Source organism: Cricetulus griseus (assembly GCF_003668045.3).
Source record: "Cricetulus griseus strain 17A/GY chromosome 1 unlocalized genomic scaffold, alternate assembly CriGri-PICRH-1.0 chr1_0, whole genome shotgun sequence".
Lineage (NCBI taxonomy): Eukaryota > Metazoa > Chordata > Mammalia > Rodentia > Cricetidae > Cricetulus > Cricetulus griseus.
In genome coordinates this window covers 184,119,669-184,142,095 of record NW_023276806.1, presented here as the reverse complement: position 1 = coordinate 184,142,095, position 22,427 = coordinate 184,119,669, and the positions used below count along the sequence as shown (strand labels likewise).

Genomic DNA, 22,427 nt, shown 5'->3' with positions numbered 1-22,427 from the left:
GTAGGGGCAGTTGGGATGTTGGGGGGAGGGGAGGGAGAGGGAGAAGGGATTGACATGTGAAGCAAGCTTGTTCCTAATTTGAACTAATAAAAGAATAAAATAAAAAATTAAAAAAACTCCAGCTACAAAAAAAAAATTGTTCATCATGTAAAGATGTCTACTGTCAAGCTCTAGCCTGGAACCTATGTGGTGGAAGAAAACAATTGACCCTTGAAAGTTGTTTGCTGACCCCATATCCCACCAAATAAATAGTAAAAATGTAATCAACATTTTTCGAAAACTTCACACTAACTTAATGAGGGTTAAAGGGATAGGGATTTGGGTTTGATATGCCATAACTTATGAGCCCAATTGAATATTATAAAACATTGTTAGGATAATATGTATAAAAAAACCACAAAAGCAGTTTCTTTCAAAGTTTCCAAAAATGACCAAAATAAGAAATTTTATATGCATTACCATAATAACTATTATAATGCCTTTGAACTATAACTAAAATGTTATTTACAGGATGGGCATAGTTTTGTCATGGTGGTAGAATTTTCAGGGATTTTATAACATGTGAAAATTATTTTTATTTTTGTCATTTATAAGGACATAATCCTTATTTAACTAGTATAGAAGTTTTGTGGGTGTCATAACCTGGGAAATAGATAGTAGAAATGGTTGATTGATACTGTTACTTAACTACTACTGATTTGGACATTGACAGATGGTCCACATGGCGGTTTTAGGAGCTATATACACACATGTGCGCGCGCGCGCGCGCGCACACACACACACACACACACACACAAACACACAGAAAGAGAGACAGAGACAGAGACCATATCTGTCCACAATTAACAACTGACACATATGTTTGATAAATTATCAAGCTCAGCAGCCTCCATGGTGACTCTTGGTGAGTTCTTGGATCTTCTGATCTCTTCACCTGCCAATGTCTGTCCCAACCATACCACATCACCAAGGGTTGGTGTGGGGGGCCAGTAGTGTGCATTGGAACATTGGAAGCTGACTGAATACTAATTCTAAGCTTAGGCTATAAAAGATTTTATCTCTCTTGTGCTCTCTCTCTCTCTCTCTCTCTCTCTCTCTCTCTCTCTCTCTCTCTCTCTCTGTCTGTCTCTCTCACCTCACTGGCTCTGCCAAATCATATGAGCAGACCTGAGGAAAGGTCCAAATGGTGAGACAAAGGTCTCTGCCAACAGGCATGTAAATAAGCTCCATTGAAAATAGGACAGGCAGGCTCTGGGGCCTGAGTCTGAGCCTCCCAGATAAACTGCTCCCAGGTTTCCAACCCTCAGGGACTATGTGACATAACAAACATTTGTTGTTGTGTGTAATGTGATGTGAAGTAATGTAATGCCTTCAGCAAACAAGGTGACATTGTATAAAGGGTGGAGATACTTGTCTTATGTGTCAGCATACAATACTAATGTGTCTTTTGCCTTAAGGGTTTTTATTTCCACGTTCCTGGGCCATGTCTTGGGCCATGTCAGGTCTGTAAGGGAATAAACATGAAGAAAGAATTCTGAATTCTGTGGAGTGTTAACTGCTGTCTATTTTTCCTCCGTTTATCAGTACCCAAGATTCACCAAAGTTGATAGAAATTCACCATGCCTACTTTAACGGTGGCAGCAAAGCATACCTCCTGCAGGTCAGGCTGTGGACGGTGGTTCCCTTTCACTCCATTTGGCTTAAGCTTATAAAAGGCATTAAGTGAAAAATCTGATCTATTTGTTAGGGCATTTATTGTATTACTGAGTTATATTTTCAGTTGAGAACATTTCATTGAGAACAAACTTTGAAGAGGTTTTGTTCAGGATTAGAGTTTTTTTGCCTTCCTTTTTGGTGAAATAATACCCCACAAAATGAGGCCTTTTCCGAGTTATTTCGAGCACTGTTTACCGCCGAAGGACACACTGTTCCCTTCTGGTTAAAGCGGGTTTCTGCCCTCAGAAACTGCTCTGCGGGTGAGGTTTGTGACTTCCAGGGCTTTGGAAACAGCTTCCATTGCTATGCACTCCTTACCTCAAACACATGCACCACTAAGTCTACGGTTTCTGCAGAGCCTCTTATGTTGGGAATGTTCACACTGACTGCATAATCTGAGCTAAATATTTATAGCTGATCTATCTGAGACAGAAGACATTTCTAAAGTTCAATATGGATTGATTATTTTTCATAAATGAAGATTTAGGTTTAAATTCTCAGTTCTGTTATCGTTGAAAATAAGGATTATCCACTTCAGATGAAACGGTGCTTTAATCGGCCATTTTGAATTCACAGAAATTGACTAATCTGGTATAAATATCAAGAACATCACTTGGTTTAACATGCACTGGGAATTTATTATGCTTCCCTCTTGATCCCTTAAGGACTGGGGAGATGGGTGAAATGGTTAGACATCTGTAATCAGTGTCAGCAAGTTAAAGCTAAGAAAATGTCAATTTTCACAGCAACTCTGTGAAGTAGAGGAGGCTGTTAATCCCAAACTGATCCGTATCCAGATTGGGTGATGGGAAGGTTGTGAGTCCCTTGATGTCCTGGAGGTACCAGCAGAATTCCACATGGGTAAGGCCATGTGGTTATTAAGATCTAGTGTTCATATCTCAATGTAGAGATGGGGTGATGACTCAAAGGAAACAGTGTTGTCTTTTCTAAAAATAATAGTCTGATGCAGATATAAACTCTTAGAGACTGTAACAGCCTCTCCAGACCTTCCCAAATTCAAACCAGCAAAATCCTGGAGGGAGAAGAGGAAGTAGACAAAGCCCTACCCTTATTATATTTGATACCTGCTGAGAAATGGGGGGAAAAATCAACTTTTTCCAATAGAATGTCACCAAGTGTGTGAATCACACTCAAGGGCAGGCCCCTTACACCCAAGGAGTTGTTAGCTAAAGTAAACTCCATGACTGTTTGTGTGTGTTTTTTGTTTTGGTTTGCTGGGGTTTTTTGGTTTTATTTTTCTGGGGGGGGTTCTTTGTTTTGTTTGTTTCTTTGTTTTTGTCTTACTGGTTATTTTTGTTCCTTTGCTTTGTCATTTGTTTTCTTTTTGTTTGTTTTTGTTTTTTTTTCTTTGTTTTTCTTTTTGAGAGAGAGAACATGAAGTTAAGAGGCCAGGGAGGAAGATCTAAAACACTTTGAGGGAGGGGACACAATATGATTAAAAGACACTGTATGAAAATATTTTAATAACAAAAGGGCTAGAAATTTGAAAATCAGTTCTGTTGCTTACACACCTTTGGTTTTAAGTATCATGTAAATTTAGAATTTTTATCTAAGTAGTCTACAAGTTCTAACTTTCTGATTATAGAGTTACTTATCATTTAAAGCATATATTATTACAATGTTTTTTCTTTTGTGTCTTCTAGTCACAGGATATAAAACATCTTTCAGATCTTTTACTGTTAATTACATTGTTAAAATACTTAACAAAAATTATAGAACCACATAGCTATTAGCTATAACTCCAGGACCCTCATTTAAACTTAACTTGAGACACAAGTATACTGCCTGAGAGGTTTGTGTTCTCTTATGAAAGAAAAGCATTAATGCCAAAATATATTTTGTCATTATAGATATAGAACTATACTTTAAGTATAGTTTAGGTGTTTTTTATATTATTATCCTGTATATACATATATGAAATATGTATCATTTGTATGTATTATATATAAAATAAATACTCTATAAACATATACATATAGTGTTAAGTAAGTAAAACTTCACAACTCAAAGAAGGCATTTCCACTTGGATTATAGATTGGGAAAGAAATTAAAATGGATTCCCTGCAAAATTAATGTAAGAAAGTTAACAGGTAGCTATCATAAGTGGATAGACTAATGTGTGGTTGACATTTGTGGCAATTAAGTAAAAACAAGTGTAAATACAAAGGGTCCTTTCTGATAACAAGGTAACAAAAAGCTGTCAGTTTTCACCATGAGCTTTTTTTCATCATTGTGTACATCAGTGGATTTGTGAAATGTAACTAGGAGAATAGCTACATACTTGTTCTTGGGCTATTATAATTATCTCATAAGATAAACACATTTTTATCCTGTAGTGAACTTAAACATTTGAAGGCCCAGGGAAATGGCCATTTAAAAATCAAGAATCTAAACTTTGGGATAAAGTTCAATATTTTCCTTTGTCCTGCCCACTGCTCAGCAATGTAGCATAGCTTTAGAAATGGTGGTATGAAAAAGACTTATAAGAATGGTTTCCTCCCACAGAGGCTCTGATGGGAAGTGACTACATGAGCACTTTGCTTCTATGTGGAGGAGACATGGAGACCTCCATCCCACAGTTCTGTTTGGTGTTGAGAAGCACAGAGACATTGGTCCTTGTGGTTGGTGTGTGGCTACTTCACATATCATAGAAGTAGTTTTAAGAGGTTGGGTATTTAACTCACTGGCTACTACCCTTGTTGGCATCTTCCACAGAGCCAGCAATGTGGAAGGAGCCGTCTCTGTGGCGTTGCTTTGTGGAGAGTGTACAGTATGTTCTTGTGGGCATAGACCCCTTCACATTACTCCAGGTAGCTGTGTTTACTCATAGTTTATGGACTTATATCCCAAAGCTGTATGGACCGCAAGTGAAGAATATTCTAGAACTTTCTGTTCTTTTCTATGTCATCTCAAGCTTTTTCATGAAAAATAGTTCTTTATTGAGTGCCGAAGTTAATAAATTATGCCTACTATAACTCTACTCAGCTTTCATGAGCAGAAGCATTCAGATATTCCAATGAAGATTAGTATATTAGTAATATTTTATTAATAATTATAAATTAGTCTTATGTATTACAACATATCTTTTCATGTCAGCTTTAGAGAACAAAATGGAGTCTTGCTTCATTATTCTATAAGTAGATCATAAGTTTTGGAGGGAAGACCCTTTTGGAACCACAGTGTAAGGCAAAAACAAAAACACCCATTTCTGCTTTGTAAGATGACATTTAAAAAACAGGGTTTGGATGGGGCCTGGAGAGTTGGCTCAGTAGTTAAGAACACTGGTTGTTCTTCCAGAGGATCCAGGTTCAATTCCCAGCACCCACATAACAGCTCACAAGTGTCTGTAACTATAAAATCTAACACCCTCACACAGACATAAATGCAGGCAAAACGGCAATGCACATAAAATAATTATTTTTTAACAATATAAAAACAAATTTTTGAAAAAACAAAAAACAAACAGGGACTGATTTCAATCCTAATTGGAAAAGAAGGAATAAAAAGTAAAATAACATTCCCCTGGGAATATGTACTCTGAAGAGGTATTTAAAGAGCCAGGATTTGAACATAGAGTTGTTGTTGTTGTTGTTTAAGAATGAATGTTTATTTTATTTTTTTATGTTCTTGTTTCTAAGATTAAGATGAAATCTCTGAAGGTATAGCCTACATTAATATGCTCAGTCCTGATTAAACATTCAGGCATTTCTCTTTTCAACAGGGTAATCTTCTTTAGTCTAATGGTTTGTCTTGTTCTATCTTTTCAAGAAGGTGCCATTCCTGCTAGCTTTGCAGCAGATGGGTGCAAGGGTGGACAGAGAGAAACTGAAGGCAGGGTTTGATTTGTTCCAGGGAAGCAGGGGGAATTCTGTGGGTCACTCTGGCAGGCCAGTGCTAACCCCACTGCCTCTACTTCTTAATCAAATTCTTCTCAGATTAAAGGTTATGTAATGTTACAACTAGAGCATTGGTAAACATCTGCCCTACCTTCTCCGTCTTGTTTTGGAGGCACAAAATTACCCCATGCAAAAGAAGAGAAAATGCTTCCTGCTATTGCTGGTCCAAATCTAAGGCTGTTTTTCACTTCCCAGGTTATCATCTTTTGTGATTAGAAAATTCAAGGGGAGAGAGAGAGAGAGAGAGAGAGAGAGAGAGAATGAGAGTGGCAGGGCAAGTTAAGAGGAATACAGAACATTCAGTATGATTTGAATATCAGTATAGCATTAATTTCAATTTGCTTGAAAGTTATTCATCATATAAGATTCTATTCATACACACATAAGCTCCAGATCTGACGAGGCCAGCCTGGTCTCCAGAGCGAATGCCAGGATAGGCTCCAAAGCTACACAGAGAAACCCTGTCTCGAGAAAAAAAAAAAAAAAAGAATTATTTCTTATCATTTTAACTTACGATTTTTCAATTCCTAAGATTCCCCCCGAAAAAAAAAAGAATTCCTACAAACAGCATTGTCTTTTTCTTTTTAGAAATATGAATATGTATTGGCCAACAAGATGGTCCATTGGGTAAAGGCTCTTGCCGCCAAGCCTGAGGACCTGAGTTTGATCCCTGGGACCCACGAGGTGAAAGCAGAGATCTACTCCCACTTGGTTATCTTTTGACCACCAAATATGTCCTAAAATCATCTTGGTACTGAGTACCTAACCTCCTGTTCCTCCATCAATCAGTCAATCAATCAATCAATCAATCAATCAATGTTAAAAATTAACATGGAATGAACATCCCCACATACCTGCTGGGTTTCTCTGACCCTTATAGAGTCTCACTGAGTACAGCCTTATCAACCTGATAGATAAGAATGGCCTCCATCAGGCAGAGGTAGATGGAGAGAGGTCAAGCACCACTAAAGAAATAAAATGCTGTGTGGTAGAAGAAGAGCAATTCAAGTCAACTTCCGTGGCCAGCTATTGAGCCTACATAGAGGGCACCTAAAAGAGTTGATATGGAAAGAAGAAGTTGGGGCACAAGGAAACATCAAATTTGTGATTATTCCAGGGATAAGGATGTAAAAATTACAACTATAGATGACTTTCTAGTGAGTGATTAAACTGTGGGGAATGTATGTATAATATATATGTCTACATGATTGTGGGTTTTGTTCACTAACTCTAGAAATCACCTGCAGTGCTACCTGAAGTACATCTGTTCAAATTCCCAGGCACACCAAGAAGCGAAATCTCTAGCAGGACAAAGAATGAAGGAGAAAGGGAGGCCAGAGTAATGAGCTTGCAGTTTCCATGGAGTCATTGTCTAAAACAGAAAACACTGCTATAGGCCTGAGAAAGTTAGAACATAGGGACTAAGAGTTCCCACATAGAGTGATGGTGCTCAAAACACAGGCATGGGCTTCAGAAATATAATTCAGCTCCAGCAATAGACTGCATTTTTATTTTTAAAAATAAAAAACAAACCAAGAAACAACCATATCAACAACAACAACAAAACCCTGTTCCTAGAAAAGAGAAAAATATTTCATGGCAGTTTTTCCTCTACGTGAGATGGAAAAATTTCCCCTGAGAATTCCTCCAGGTTTGGCCTAAATTTACACAAATTAAGGGTTTCAAAAACCAGCAACAGGAATCTGTAAAGTCTGAGGTTCTGGGGAAGCCCTGGGGCTCTTGAAAAGTGTCAAAGAAAACCCCCATGGAGAAACACATTCTCAATCCCTGCTCCCAGGAATCCCCCTGATCACCAGCATGCAGGTAGGAGCTCACAGATCAGAGTTACATACAATTAGAGGAAAATCATTTGGACTGAGAATCAATAGCAAAAGAAACTGGATTAAACTCTCTTCTGACTCACAACTTCATTTATTGAGAATTGTCAGATACGTTTGAATGAAAAGTGGTGCTGAGGTGATTACTTAGCAGAAAAAAAAAGGAGTAACAGATAAAAATATAGATGAGTGAGTACAGACATTGAAAATTCAGTGAGGTGTCATTGTACAACAGTTAGAAATGAGGAAAGAGAATTCTGAAAGGGTTAAAACTAGAGCAGTTTTTCTAGAATTGATGGACATGAAATTCAGAAATCTATGGAAGCTAAGCACATACATCAAGCTCATGAAATAAGTAAATAAATAAATAGGTAGGTAGGTAGGTAAAGCAACCATTGAATTTTTTTTTTAAGGTAGCAAAGAATGTCTGAATAAAGAGAAGGAAGGTGATTTAATAAATTTGTAAGCATAGATAAGGTAGTAATATAATACCATCAGCAGCAATAATAGCATCTAATGTGCATCATTTTAAGAAAGGAGAAAATAAAAGTAAATATCAGATAACAGTTATGTAAAAGATGAGACTAGTGCCATTAGAATTAGTGTATTCTAATTTCTTTTGAATTATTTGGCAGGCAAGTAAAGATTAAACATTAATTTACAGTCAGGTTTCCTCAATTTGTAGCCAAATTTAAATATTTCAAATCCAAGAATTGTGAAGTTTCTTCTGATACTTCTTTGATTGTAAAAGCCAGACTTTTCCAGCAAAGGCCATTTGGTTGCTGTAGTTTGGGTGAATCTGAGGCTTTTGGTTACACGTTTGGGAAGTATATGAAGGCAGATGAAGATTGTTACCAGGCATACATTTTGATTCTTATACAAAAAACAACAAAGTGCCCTATAGAAATTCATCACTATCTCACCAAGAAGCACATGAGAGGGACTAACTAGGACAACTGAGGGTGGAATTAAAGTCAGGAACAATCTATGTTCTGACTAGCTGGGTAAACAGTGTGCTCTCTGTTGCCTCATTACTGGATTAAAGAATTACTGCTGTGACATTAGAATTACACCTGACATTTCATGGAGACTCTAAAAGCCAAAAGGGCCTGGAATGATATGCTGCAGACTCTAGAGACCAAGGATGCTAGACCAGACTACTATACCCAGCAAAACTGTCAATCACCAGTGATGGAGAAAATAAGATATTTCATGACAAAGTCTAAACAGTATCTATCTGCAAATCCAGCCCTACAGAAGATATTAAAAGGAAAACTCCAACCCAAAGTGGTTATCTACACACAAGAAAACACAAGCAATGAATAATCTCACACCAACAAAAGGGAAGGGAAACACACACACACACACACACACACACACACACACACACACACACCATCACCAACAAAATAACAGAAATTAACAAACATTGGTCATTAATATCAGTCAATATCAGTGGACTCAATTCCATAATTAAAAAACACAGATTAACAGACTGCATAAGAAAACATCCTTCTGCTGCCCAAAAGAAACAACATCAAAGACAAACATTATCTCAGAATAAAGGATTGGAAAGAGATTTTCCAAGCTAATGGACCTGAGAAGCAAACTGGTATAGCTATCCCAATTTCTAACAAAATAGACTTCCAACCAAAACTAATCAAAAGAAATGAAAAAGGACATTTCATATTCATCAAAGAAAAAATTCACCAAGACAACATTTTAATTCTTAACATCTTTGCCCCAAACACATGGGCAACCACATTTGTAAACAAAACATTACTAAAGCTTAAATCACACGTCAAAGCTCACACATTAATAGTAGAAGACTTCAGCACACCACTCTCACCAATGGACAGGTTATCCAGACAGAAACTAAACAGAGAAATAATGGAGCTAACAGATGTCAAATGGACCTAATAGATTTCTACAGAACATTTCACCCAAACACAAAAGAATACATCTTCTTCTCCATATCCCACAAAACATTCACCAAAATTGACCACATACTCCTTCACAAAGCAAGTATCAACAATTACAAGAAAATTGAAATAACCCCCTGTATCTTATCAGACCACCACAGATTAGAGCTGCATTTCAACACCAACAAAACAACAGAAAGCATACAAACTCATGGAAACCAAACAATTCCCCCACTGAATGATTACTGGGTCAAGACAGAAATAAAGAAATTAAAGACTTCCTAGAATTCAATGAATAACAAACCCAAACTTGTGGAGCGCAATGAAAATGGTGCTAAGAGGAAAGTTCATGACACCGAGTACCTTCATAAAAAATAAAATAAAATGGGAGAGAGCTCATACTAGTGACTTAACAGCAAACCTGAACACTCTAAAACATAAAGAAGGAAATACACCCAAGAGGAGTAGAAAATAATCAACCTGAGGGCTGAAATCAATAAAATATAAATAATAATAAGAATACAAAGAATCAGTGAAACAAAGAGTTGTTTCATTGAAAAAATCTACAAGATAGCCATACCCTTATCTAAAACTAACTAAAAGGCAGAGAGAGAATATCCAAGTTAACAAAATCAAAAACAAAAAAGGGGGACATAACAACAGGCACTGAGGAAATCCAGAGAATTATTAGATCATACTACAAAAACCTGTACTCCACAAAATTGGAAAATCTAAAAGAAATGGACAGTTTTCTCCATAGATAACACCAAAGTTAAATAAAGGTCAGATAAACAAATAAATGGACATATAACACACAAAGAAATAGAAACAACCATTAAAATTCTCCCAACCAAAATGTCCAGGGCCAGACTCTTGAAGTGTGAAATTATACGGCAATTTCAAACAAGAGTAATACTAATACTCCTAAAGTTGTCCCACACAATAGAAACAGAAGGAACATTGCAAATTCATTTTATGAGGTCACAGTAACCCTGATATCCAAAATATACAAATATTCAACAAAGAAAGTGAATTACAGACCAATTTTCCTCATTAACATTGGTGCAAGCATACTCAATACAATATTCTCAAGCAAACTGAGTCTAAGAACACATCAAAAAGACCATCCACCATGATCACATGAGCTTCATCTCAGAGAAGCAGGTATGGTTCAACATATAAAAATTTGTCAATGTCATCCACCATAAAGACAAACTGAAAGAAAAAATATATGATCATATCATTTGATACTGAAAATACTTTGACAAAATCCAACATGCCATCATGGTAAAAGTCTTGGAGAGATCAGGCATAAAAGGGACATAACTAAACATAATAAAGGCAAATTACAGCAAGGATATAGCCAACATCAAATTAAAAATGGAGAGAAACAATGTAATTCCACTAAAGTAATAAACAAGACAAGGCTGTCCACTCTCTCCATATCTATTCATTATAGTCCTTGAAGATCTAGCTAGAGCAATAAGACAACTAAAGAAGATCAAGGACATACAAATTGGAAAGGAAGATGTAAAAGTGTCGCTATTCCCAGATGATATGATAGTATACATAAAGAACACTAGAAATTCTATCAGGGAACTACTACAGCTAAGAAACACCTTCAGCAAAGTGGCTGGATACAAATTAACTCAAGAAACAAAACAAAACAACAACAACAACAACAACAAAACTCAGTAGCCCTTTACAAAATGGCAAATAGGCTAAGAAGAAATCAGGGAAGCAACACACTTCACAATATTCACAAATAATATAAAATCTCGTGTGGCAACTCCAAACAAGCAAGTGAAGACCTATATGATAAAAACTTTAAGTCTTTAAAGAAGGAAAGTGAAGAAGATATCAGAAAATGCCAGGCTCATTGATCTGTAGGATTAACACTAAAAATGGCCATTCTACCAAAAGCAATCTAAAGATTCAATGCAATTCCCATCCAATTTCAAACAGCATTAATTACAGACCTTGACAGAACAATACTCAACAATACATTGAAAACCAGAAAACCCAAGATAGATAATACAATCCTATAAAATAAAAGGACTTCCAGTAGTGTCACCATCCCTGGATTTAAGCTGTACTACAGAGCTGTAATGATAAAAACCACATGGTATTGGTATAAAAACAGACATATTGATCAGTGGAATCAAATTGAAACCTAGATGTAAATCTACACATCTATGGACATTTGATGTTTTTTCATAAAGAAGCCAGAAATATACAGTGTGGCGGGGGGGGGGTAGAGCATCTTCAACAAATGGTGCTGGTCGTTATGAATATTGGTATGTAAAGAATGCAAATAGATCCATTTCTGTCACCTGCACAAAACTCAAGTCCAAGTGGATCAAAGACCTCAACATAAAACCAAATAAAACTGAACCTGATAGAAGAGAAAGTGCCTTGAACATGTTGGCACAAGGGATATATTCCTGAACAGAACACCAATGGGGCAGGAACTAAGATCAATAACTAATAAAAGGAACCTCATGAAACTGGAAAGTTTCTGTAAAACAAAGGATAACATCAATAGGACAAAATCTGACAGAGGGCTAATATCCAAAATATATAAAGAACTCAAGAAACTAGACAGGGGTACAGATCCACGAGACCCATGCCTTACCACTTGGCCACCGCGCCTGACAGCCAGATCTAAACAAAGAATTCTGAACAGATGAAACTCAAATGTCCAACATCTTTGGCCATCAGGGAAATGCAAATCAAAATGAATCTGAGATTCCATCTTAGACCTATGAGAATGGCTAAGATCAAAAACACAAGTGACAACTCATGCTGGCAAGGATGTGGAGCAAAGGGAACACTCTTCCATGGCTGGCAGGAGTGCAAACTTTTACAGCTCCTTTGGGAATCAATATGGCAGCTTCTCAGAAAATTGGGAATCAAAACTCAGCTATACAACTCCTGTGCATATACTCCATCCTCTCACCAGGACACTTAGTCAATTATGTTCATAGCAGCTTTATTTATAATAGCCAGAAATTCGAAACAGCCTAGATGACACTCGATAGAAGAATGGATAAAGAAAATGTGGTACATTTACACAATGGAGTATTAGTCAGATGTTAAAAAACATGACATCATGAAATTTGTTGGCAAATGGATGAAACTAGAAAAAAATTATCCTGAGTGAGGTAACCTAGACCCAGAAACACAAGCATAGTATGTACTCATTTCTAAGTGGATATTATTTATTAAGTAAAAGATAATCATGCTACATCCCACATACCCAGAGGGGCTAAGTTAAAAAGAGGGCTTAACTGGGCATGCTTGGCTCTCCCTGGGAAGGGGAAACGGAATAGATTTTATGGGTGGTTTGAGGGTGTGCAGAAGGGAGAAAATACTGGGAGAAATGACTGGAATGGAGGTGGGCATTTCAGGGATAAAGTGGAAACCTAGTGCAATGGAAACTCCATGAAATCCAAGAGAGTAACCATAGCAAAGTCTCTTAGTAATGGGGGACACAGAGACTGTACCAGCCATCTTCTGTTATTGGGAAAGACCTCGAGGGGAGGACTTGGGCATCTGCCCAGTCACAAAACCTTTGACCTCTGGTTTTTCTTGCCTGCAGGTTATTCTGGGACTAGAGCCTAGCTGAATAATGGTCAAAGAGACCAGAGAGACTTTATCCAGCAAACAATGGGAGCAGGTGCAGAGTCCCACAGGCAAACATTAGGGGGAGCTTGTGGAGTCCTTCAGAGAGGGAGAGGAAGGCATAGAGGAACCAGAGGGGTCAGGGATACCAGAAGAACATGGCAGACCTAATCAAGTGATGGGGACTCATAGAGGGCTTGCAGAGGCCAGGGAGCCTATAGGGTCTGACTTAGGTCCACTGCATATGTTTTGACTGAATAGCTTGGTCTTCCTGTGGGATTTCTAACAGTGGCAACAGGGGCTGCCTTTAACTCTTTTACTTAATGGAACCCTTTGCTTTCTACTGGGTTACCTTATCCAGCCTTAATATGATGATATATACCTGTTTTATTGCAGTTTGCTTTACCATGCTTGATTGATGTCCCTGGGAGGCCGGCTCTTTTCTGTATAATATGTAATATGTGAAAGAAGAATTTAAAAAATTAAAATTAAAAAAATCTTAGAAATCAACCCAAATTTCATTACTTAATTAGACTAATTTAAACATTTTTTAAAAAGTAACCACTGCTGCCTTTGGACATTCATTCTCTTTCTGTTAATTCAGCTTCACCGGCTCTCAGGATTTGTTACATTAAGTTTTCTTTACAATACTTCTGCATACAGTATTCAGACTTCTTTCTAAATGTCCCCCTTGAGAGTTCTTTCCCATGACAAGTCACAGCTTGTGAAGTCATACACAGGACAATCGGGTCAGTGTGACCTTCAGTAAACTTAGAGAAAACTGAAAATTCATGGCGCTACCGTGACGTGAGCATGTGTGAAGCAAGTGCCAATGCTGCTTTCCTGAGAGGGAAGGCACCAGTTCAGGACTGGCCAGTGATCAGGCTGTCAATGTCGGGCTGTGACTTAGAAAACTGATTGTTGTTCTGCAGTCAGGGGGTTGCAGACCTTGGAAGGGTTTCACTGTTTGCTGCTCTAGAGTTAACTGAAGATGGGGTGAACTTCTAGATATTAAGGTGGAGTGGAACTTAACATTTGGAAAAGTACTGTCCTAAAGGACAACTGCATGCTTCGCTAAAGTTGGCACAGAGAAAAGCATGGGAGCCAATGAAACTGCCTTCTAAAGGAAAGGAAACAGGATCAGCCTCATCATACAGAGGAAGCCCAATGGAGCCACTATATGCATATTGATAGGCAGTGTCCCAGGCCTAAAGCTCAAAGGAATCCCAGCTTAGCAAGTATGTTTCCTTCCTTCCAGCACCTAAGGTGTGCTTGCCATTTGTATCAGCTGGCCCTTCTGAAATCAGCAGTACTGGTGACATCTCTAAAGCTGTTTCTGTGTCAGAATCCTGTCATTTATAGGAACCATTTAGCGAGATTAGGTAAATGAATGATGCGCGGAGTCATTGAGCTTTTGTCATCTCTCAGAACTGGAATTGTGGGGTACAAACAGCTGTCTAGAGCTGCAGTCTACCCTCAGTCATTTCAAACTCAGGCAAGTCGGGTATTGACTATTTGTATTGACTGTTTGCCTTTTGTTCTTTCTTCATGTCTCCCATGTATCAAACAGTACACAACAAAAGTGGGTAGCCATTGATTTTCTTGGCCGAGGTCCAAGAGTTATGGTTTCTTAATGTCTGTCTATAAATTTTATTTTGTGCTATTATAAAAGCCACTATTTTGAAAAATCATAAATCTCTAGTTAAAAGGTTCGTGTGAAGTCCACATTATGTAGAAGCATATATCTTTAATATTTCAGGCAAAGAATGGAAATGCATGTAATGTTTGCTCTTTATGGTACATCTTGAACCAGAAAGCCTGAAGAATGACTTGGAGTGAGCTACTAAGTATTTTTTTAAGAAAAATATATTTGATTTTCCAGTATGTATGACTTTAAGCTTAAGTGGGTTTATTTGTTGTTTTGTTTTTAAAGGTAGGCATGTTCAATGGTTGTATGTCTTTGTTTTGAGACAGGATTTCACCTGGCTTGCATGGAACTCATGTATAGACCAGGCTTGCCTCCAACTCCCAGAGCTCTACCTACTTCTCTCAACTATTGTGATTGAAAGCGTGTCCCACCACACCCAGATTGTTTTTAAAGAGTTGCTCAGGTTGGCCTTGTACTCCTCACCCTGCCTCTTTGATAGCCTGCCCCCATAGGCATCTGTCACCACAACCAGCAATAATTCTTACCATAAAAAAACTATTAATCTTTATGAAATATTTTTCTTATCTATTGAAAGCTATTTGCCAAATATTTTTGTGACAAGCGTGCTTTAATTTCTTCTCTTTACAATTTCATTTGTAAAAAGAGGAGATTCTGCTAATGAATTAAGAATGCATTTAATACTTTATATGCCAGATGATCTGTGTAATTTAATATCTGCATATTTTATAAATTGTATAATCAGGAAAATTGTAACGTATATTGATATTACTTCAAGCATAGATGTGTGATCAGATTTGGGGGTTTTTGTTTTTTATCATCTTATGAAAATTTTCTGCAAGATCTTAAACATCTAAGGAAATAATGACACTTTTTTCTTAAAGAGAAAAAGAGTTAAGAGTAGCCACTAGTACACAGAAGAGCATTTAAATATTTCATATAACACTTAAACAGAGGGCAGAAACACTGAATTTTCAAATTCAATTGGAAAGAAAGTAGGAAAGGAAAAAGGCATAGGAAGGTAAGACGGCAATGCGAAATCACCCTGATAGCAGCAATTCCGAATATTCCAATACTGAAAAATAGACTCAGCTTTCTTAATCCACAGGAATTGCTTGAGTGCATGAAAATGAAGCCCAGCTATGTAATATATATATATATATATATATATATATCAGGTTGCAAAAGGTGTCAGAGAATACTAATCCAAAGACATATGCGGTCATTAAATTAATGAGAGAAAATGTGAACTTTAACTTAGAATGTCTTATTAGATGTAGAAAAGATCATATGAGGATGTAAGTCTTACTTTATGTGTAAAGTGTACCATTGCTAGAAACTTACACACTTAATTACCAGCCTTGCACAGCATAAAATAAAAAAAAAACACTAATGAGTGTATAGGAAGATATGAAAAATACGTCATCATAATAGAAGATCAATAACCACAGTCATTATACCACTATGGTATGGTAAACAGATGGCTTCAGGCAAAACTTATTGCCCAAAGCAGAGTCAATGACGGAAACTGTGCTACTAAAAATGCATGGGAAAAAAAATGGGACAAAGCTGGTTCTTGAAGTAAAACTGAGAAAGTAGTAAAATTGTTAAACCAGAATTTTATTTATGAATCTAACTTTGTGCATAATTTTGATATATAATGGGAAGAATGAGATTGTCTAATATTGGTGTGTATTCCTTACATTTAGGTATAATTCATTGTAATTCAATATAATCAAGAATCTAATGCAAAAGCAAAGGCAAAACTATAAACACAACATTCTTCAAAGCAGTAAGCCATGCCTCAAGTGTACACAAAGCTCTTGGAAATGGGTGGGGGGGACTGCCAGCTCACATGGTTCATCCATGTTATTCTTTAGATGAGCAAATTAAGATTAGAAATAATATATGTTAAGCTAGACATGGTAGGGAAGCTGAAGCAGGAAGGTGATCATGAGTTCAAGACCAGCTTTGACTAATAGTGACTGACAAGCCAGTCTGGATTGCAAATTGAGATCCTATCTCAGAAAACCAAAAAGAAAAAGAAAAGAGTGTGCATTGCTTTGTATCTTACACATTTATAGTCATGAATTTAGTGTTGGAGGCTGACATACCAAATATTGTTATCACTTGTTTCTTTATGTATACAAAATATAGCAACATAGGGTTTGGTGTGATTGACAGCATTCTTTCTTCTTTTAATAAATGATATTCATTTAATTTGTCCAAAATTGTGTCAGGCCCAAAACTTGGATCTGATTCCAGTCTGGCTTGATTGCTCTGTTTTATCAAAGTGCTATAAAATTGATAGGAATGGAATGTTTGCTGTGGTAATATATAAACAGTACTTTCAATATAGTCATGTTTTTATTGTGAAGTCTGTATATTTCAAACTTGATATTTAGAAATATTAATGACAACTTTGTAAGCATGAGAATGTCTAGAGACCGGAAAATACAATGTTAGTGACTTGAACCATCTGTAAGGGAGGGAAGGACCTTGAGAATTCCTCCTTTTCTTGTGAACAAATGTCTCTCAGCCAAAGACACTTAAAACCAGTCCACAACTCTGTCAGTAAAAGGGAAGAAGATTAAAACGAACCCATTGCAGCAGTGGATCCATTCCTGAAGCCTTCAGATAGGAAGATTTAGCAAGGTCTGTTCATGCTCCGCTCTGTCCTCTCTACTGAAGTCCGTCACCTCCTTTCCCCTTCACAGCTCACTCCTAGCAGCTTTGCCTTCTGACTACAGAGATACTTGAGTGCCATGCCGGTGCTTGAGGAAGGGCATCTGCTGCTAATGGCATGCCCAGTAGCTTCAAGACTTTTAAAAATACTCCCAGAGCAGCTTGGCCCTGAGCCTCATCAGGCTGCCTTGAGGGTAGATGCAGGTAGCTAGCGTTGCTTGCAGAAACACAGGGATCCATGGCTAAAAGCCTTTGGAGAACATGGCTTGCTTTGTTGAGCATTTCACCACCATTTCCTACCTACTTTCCACACTGTCAAGTGGGGGTAGTTTCCTTGTTGGGCTGTAATAACTATGAGAATGGGAACAGCGCCTGAGAAAGTGCCTGCCATATGTTTTACTCCCTGTAAAGGGGCTATCATTGGTGTTTTGTTAATTACCCATGTCTGATTGCTCTGACCAGCAGAATAGTTTCCATGAAAAGCAGAGCTGGGCTGACTGAGCATGGCTGCCACCCATTGGAAAGCTTATACCACATCAAAGGCTTTGCTTCTCTCCTTTTCTCCAATAATCTTGAGACACATACCCTCTATCTACTGTTGTTTTAAAGGTCATCTTGAATTGATTCTGCCCCGTATCACTTAAGCATATCTGTTTGCTAACCTGGATGCTCGTATCAGAATGCCTGGCATTTGGCAGGACACTTGCTTCAGTAATTTTATACTTCAGGCAAGAAAATATAAATTCTTAGAGGAAAGGTAATTTTAGTAACTAGAGAATGTAATAGCAGCTCTATTTTAATTCTCCTGGTTTTTTGGTATTAATTTCCTATAAATGCATCCATATGTGCATGCTGTACAAAGATTCTATGAATAAATGCTGGCAACTGTTTGATAAACTGTCTTCTCTAATTTTCTACTTCTAGACTTACTTTCATCCATTCTGAAATAATCAGTACTTTGCTTACAGTCAAAATATTTTCAGCCAACAGTACCTAGCATATATAGAGAAAAGGTCAGTGTAGAGTAACAGATACTGGAAGCACACATATGCCTTTGGTTTGTTTATTTCAGCAGGTAATTTAAGTTGCTTTCGTGGCCAGGAATCAACTGAAGTACATAAAACATGGCATCAGCCTGAGGTCCTATTTAGTGGAACTCTTCTTTGGTCTGATTTTCCTATTTTTGCTTGTGTTTTTAGGCTCAGCTATGTAAATCATGCCGAAGATCTGGCTTCCAAGCTTCTACAGTGTTCCCCAAAGAACAGGCTATCTGCACAGGCTGCCTTGAGCCACGAGTATTTCAGCGATCTGCCCCCGCGGCTATGGGAGCTGACTGATAGTGAGTGGGATGCATCTGCAGCATCCAATCAAAGCACTTTGCCATCAATATGTAGCATGCATATAGACAGACGGGCTCATTCATGTGTGCATAAACATAAACATAAACATAAGGTTGTGTGTGTGTGTGAGAGAGAGAGAGAGAGAGAGAGAGAGAGAGAGAGAGAGAGAGAGAGAGAGAGAGAGAGATATGTGATCGCTCAAGCCAGAAGGGGGATTGTGTGTATATATATTTATTGGAGTCCTGCCATTCAATTGCTAGCTTACCAGACACAGAAAGAAAATGGATTCATTTCTTTGCTATCTCTACTCTGCAGTCTGCAGCTGCATGTCTTTGTATTTGATTATGTGTGTGTCCAAAAAATGATCTGAGTAGTCATAAAGGCAAGGGGAATATGATTTACATATTTAGTGCTTTCTGCACACAGGGCTATTTTAACTGGCTCCAGTACACAGAGGAAAAAAATGATTCATTTCTGTTTGATTTTCGGAGACCATCTTGGTTGTAACAATAACCTTAAAGAGCACTGTTAGGCAGTGAGCTAAGAACAGAGCCGCCAATTGGCCAGTGCACTGAGCTGACATGTAAGAACTGAAGACATGTAATTCATTTTAACTACACATGCTCTTGGTATTTGTACAGACAGCTCTTCTCTAGATCTTTTTTAAAACAAAACACATTCCTGGGTGGGTTTTTGTTTTGTTTTTACAAAAGTGCTCATATTTGCACAGGCTTTTTCAATTACATTTAAAGTATTTGGGGAAGGATTTATGGCTGGGTGGATCTCAGCTTTCTTCCCAAGTGTGAAACAAAATTCTTGTGAAATTTTGAAAAACCCTGTGGCAGCAGTAGGAATATTTTTACTCAGTGGTGATATACATTTTTTCATAAACCTATTAGACATATTTCTTAACATAGTTTCATGATTGCCTTAAAAATAGGATACTGCATAGATTCACAAATATTTATAATGCACTTATTAATTCTTATACATACAGCACTTATAGTAGATATGAAGTTACTTCCTTTGTCACTAGGATTTTTGGTTGCCCCTGAACTATTGGATTTCCCATAGCAAACAGTCACAGTCACCCTTTATTTTGGAATTAAATCCTAATTAACAACTCCATTGAGCCTTCTTAACCTAAATTATATATCTTGATATGTATAATCTATATATAATACATATAATATGTTTCTATCTCAAATTTATTCCTATCCATTTTCTTGTTGCCCTGAGGTAACTATAGATGTATTGACCTGATACTCTCCTTATGCTTACACAACTTCATTAATATTTCTGTTATTCCCAAACTAACTTCCTTTATTACCCATCTTACTTCCTTTCTAAAGATCTACCCTTTATTGTAATAGTGATCCCAAACTTTAAAAGATAATTCAAAATTTAAAACTATGAAAAAAGACAACAAAGTAATGAATTGATCTTGCATATCCTTCTACTGGAAAATACAAAAGGCACAATGGGACCATTAATTTACAGTGCCTGGACTTCAGAACTGGGGTTTCTTTTCCCCATGCTGTACAACTCCTACCTTGATCTCACTCCTCCTTGGAGACATCTCAATTCCAGTCAACTTGATGACTGACTTTAAGCCAGATTTTGAGGGTCTGTGAATTCTGAATTCTGTAGTAGTACTTTCCTGTTAATAGGGACTTATTACCCACTTGCCACTTAGTTTATCAGCCAGTGGTTAAATCCAGTTTCTGTAAGGGAGTAAATACCTACACATTATCACTGAGCAGCAGACTGCCAACCGAGACAGCCTTGTCCCCGTCATTAACAAGTACAATGTATGCAGAACACCAGAGGGGAATTAAAACCACAAAAAATACCTCAGGGTGGTATTTTTAATATGAGAATTTAATTTGTAATTTCACAGATTAAGAATTTTGGCTGCATTAATCCCTTTATCAGCTCACAGCAGGCTATTTGCAGAAGCATAACCATAAGGCGATATTCATTGGCAGAAACACGTCTCTGCATAACGTTAGACATCACGAGCAGGGAAACCTTTTGAAGGGGGGAGAATAAAGATGAAAAATCATTATATTTTTAAAGCAAGATTCTACTAAATGCCTCCGGTAACAATTTTGAGTTACAGAAATGCTATTTCTGTGTCTAGAAGATAATCATTATGAAGGATAAATCCATTCGCAAGAAAGGACAATCCCAGTATTAAATACTATAGTCATTTCCATTTAGAACAACGTGGCTGCCCTTGTAAACATGTTTGCTAAACAAAGAATCCCCAGACTTATGTGACTTTGGGAATTAGGCTTGTGTGACTCTTGTCTGAGTTAGTATTCAGCTGACTGTACTCAGAAATTCTTGAGATTCTTCAAGTTAAACTTCAGATTAGTGTAGATTCTTGTAAAGTTCACTGTCTAACAAATGGCAGAATTTGTGACAGCAACATCCCTCATGTTTTCCCTTTCAAGGGAGTTTGGGGAAAGACGGACCTGTCAAGAAGTACTACAGAACCAACAAATAGATGTGTCCACAGTGGTTGTACCAATTCACCAATTCCAGGAGCCTAGCTGTCTTGGTCAACTCACATTGTCATCAGGAAATAGCAGAGGGTGGGAGACTGAGACAGTAGATATTTATTGTCACAGTTCCCGGGGATGGACAGTTGAAGATGAAGGTGCTGGCTGATTCTTCTGTTCCTGGTGAGGACTGTCTTCACGGCTGGCAGAGGCCCAGCCTGCTTGGTCCTTACAGGGTAGAGAGAACATTTCTCTGTTCTTCTTATAAAGCTACTAATCCTATCATGAGGACCACCCTCTTCCTGAGGTCATTTAAGCTTCATCACCTCCCAAAGGTCCCATTCCCAGACACCAACACACTAGAGCTGGGCGCTAACATCAACTTGGAAGGGGACACAATTCATGCTACTAAGATCTTAGTCTCTGATGACTCGTAGCAATTTTTAGAAGCATGTCCACAAAACAAACAAACAACTTAAGGCAGAAAGTGAAATAAGTTAAAAAAGGAATATTGGTCTCCAGCCTTGACCTGAGTTGATTAGTCAGACCCATGGGTCTGACACCCACATAGATGTGAGAGTCAATGTCAGTGGTTCTGGTTGGGCCTCCTAGGGAAGTGACCACCAGGGAGCAGATAGTACACCCACTAAGGCTGATCTGGATTCACCAGGAACAGGGATAGGAAGTGTTGAAGTGTAAGTGTGTTGTGGGTGGCCAAGCCCTGATGGGGGTATTAGAAAGCTTCGAGGGATTCTCAAAATGGCCACTGAAGCCCATTAGAACATTTATTGTAGTCACCTAATGAGAAAATTTAGAAGGGAACTATTAATGTCACCAAAGGAGGAAACAGAATAAATACATCAAGGAAAGTAATTGTACAATTACCTAGGGATCTGTCTGGCAGTTAAAGCTAACCAAGGATGGTGACAGTGTCATTCCCCTCCTGTCCCCAAACCCCAACAGCCTTGCTCTACTTCTTCACAAAGATTTAATTGCAGGGAAATAAATAGAGGGTTGATTTAGAAGAAATTCATTACTTTCCCGGAGCACACCACGGGGCATTCTCCTGTGTATATTATCAAGTTACATAAATAATTGAAGCTCAACTATCCTTGTCAAAGTAAATGAACAAAATATACTTCACAGTACAGAGTCCTTGATTTTATTACATTCATTTGCTAATTCATAAGACTCAAATCTCCTAAAAGAAGG

The 22,427-nt window shown here is 37.7% G+C and overlaps 1 protein-coding gene across 7 annotated transcripts in view; it reads left to right on the top strand.

Moving 5' to 3' along the window:
* Positions 1 to 22,427, top strand: part of Cdk14 (cyclin dependent kinase 14) — a 554,492-nt gene that overhangs the window by 449,200 nt on the left and 82,865 nt on the right. For all 7 annotated transcript variants that reach the window (XR_004771639.1, XM_035450611.1, XM_027391584.2 and 4 more), the window contains one exon: positions 18,568 to 18,707. Coding sequence is in view for 6 of the 7 variants with exons in the window: in XM_035450611.1 (XP_035306502.1) it covers positions 18,568 to 18,707 (140 nt within the window). In the remaining variant the exon portion in view is untranslated. The remainder of the gene's footprint in view (positions 1 to 18,567; positions 18,708 to 22,427) is intronic.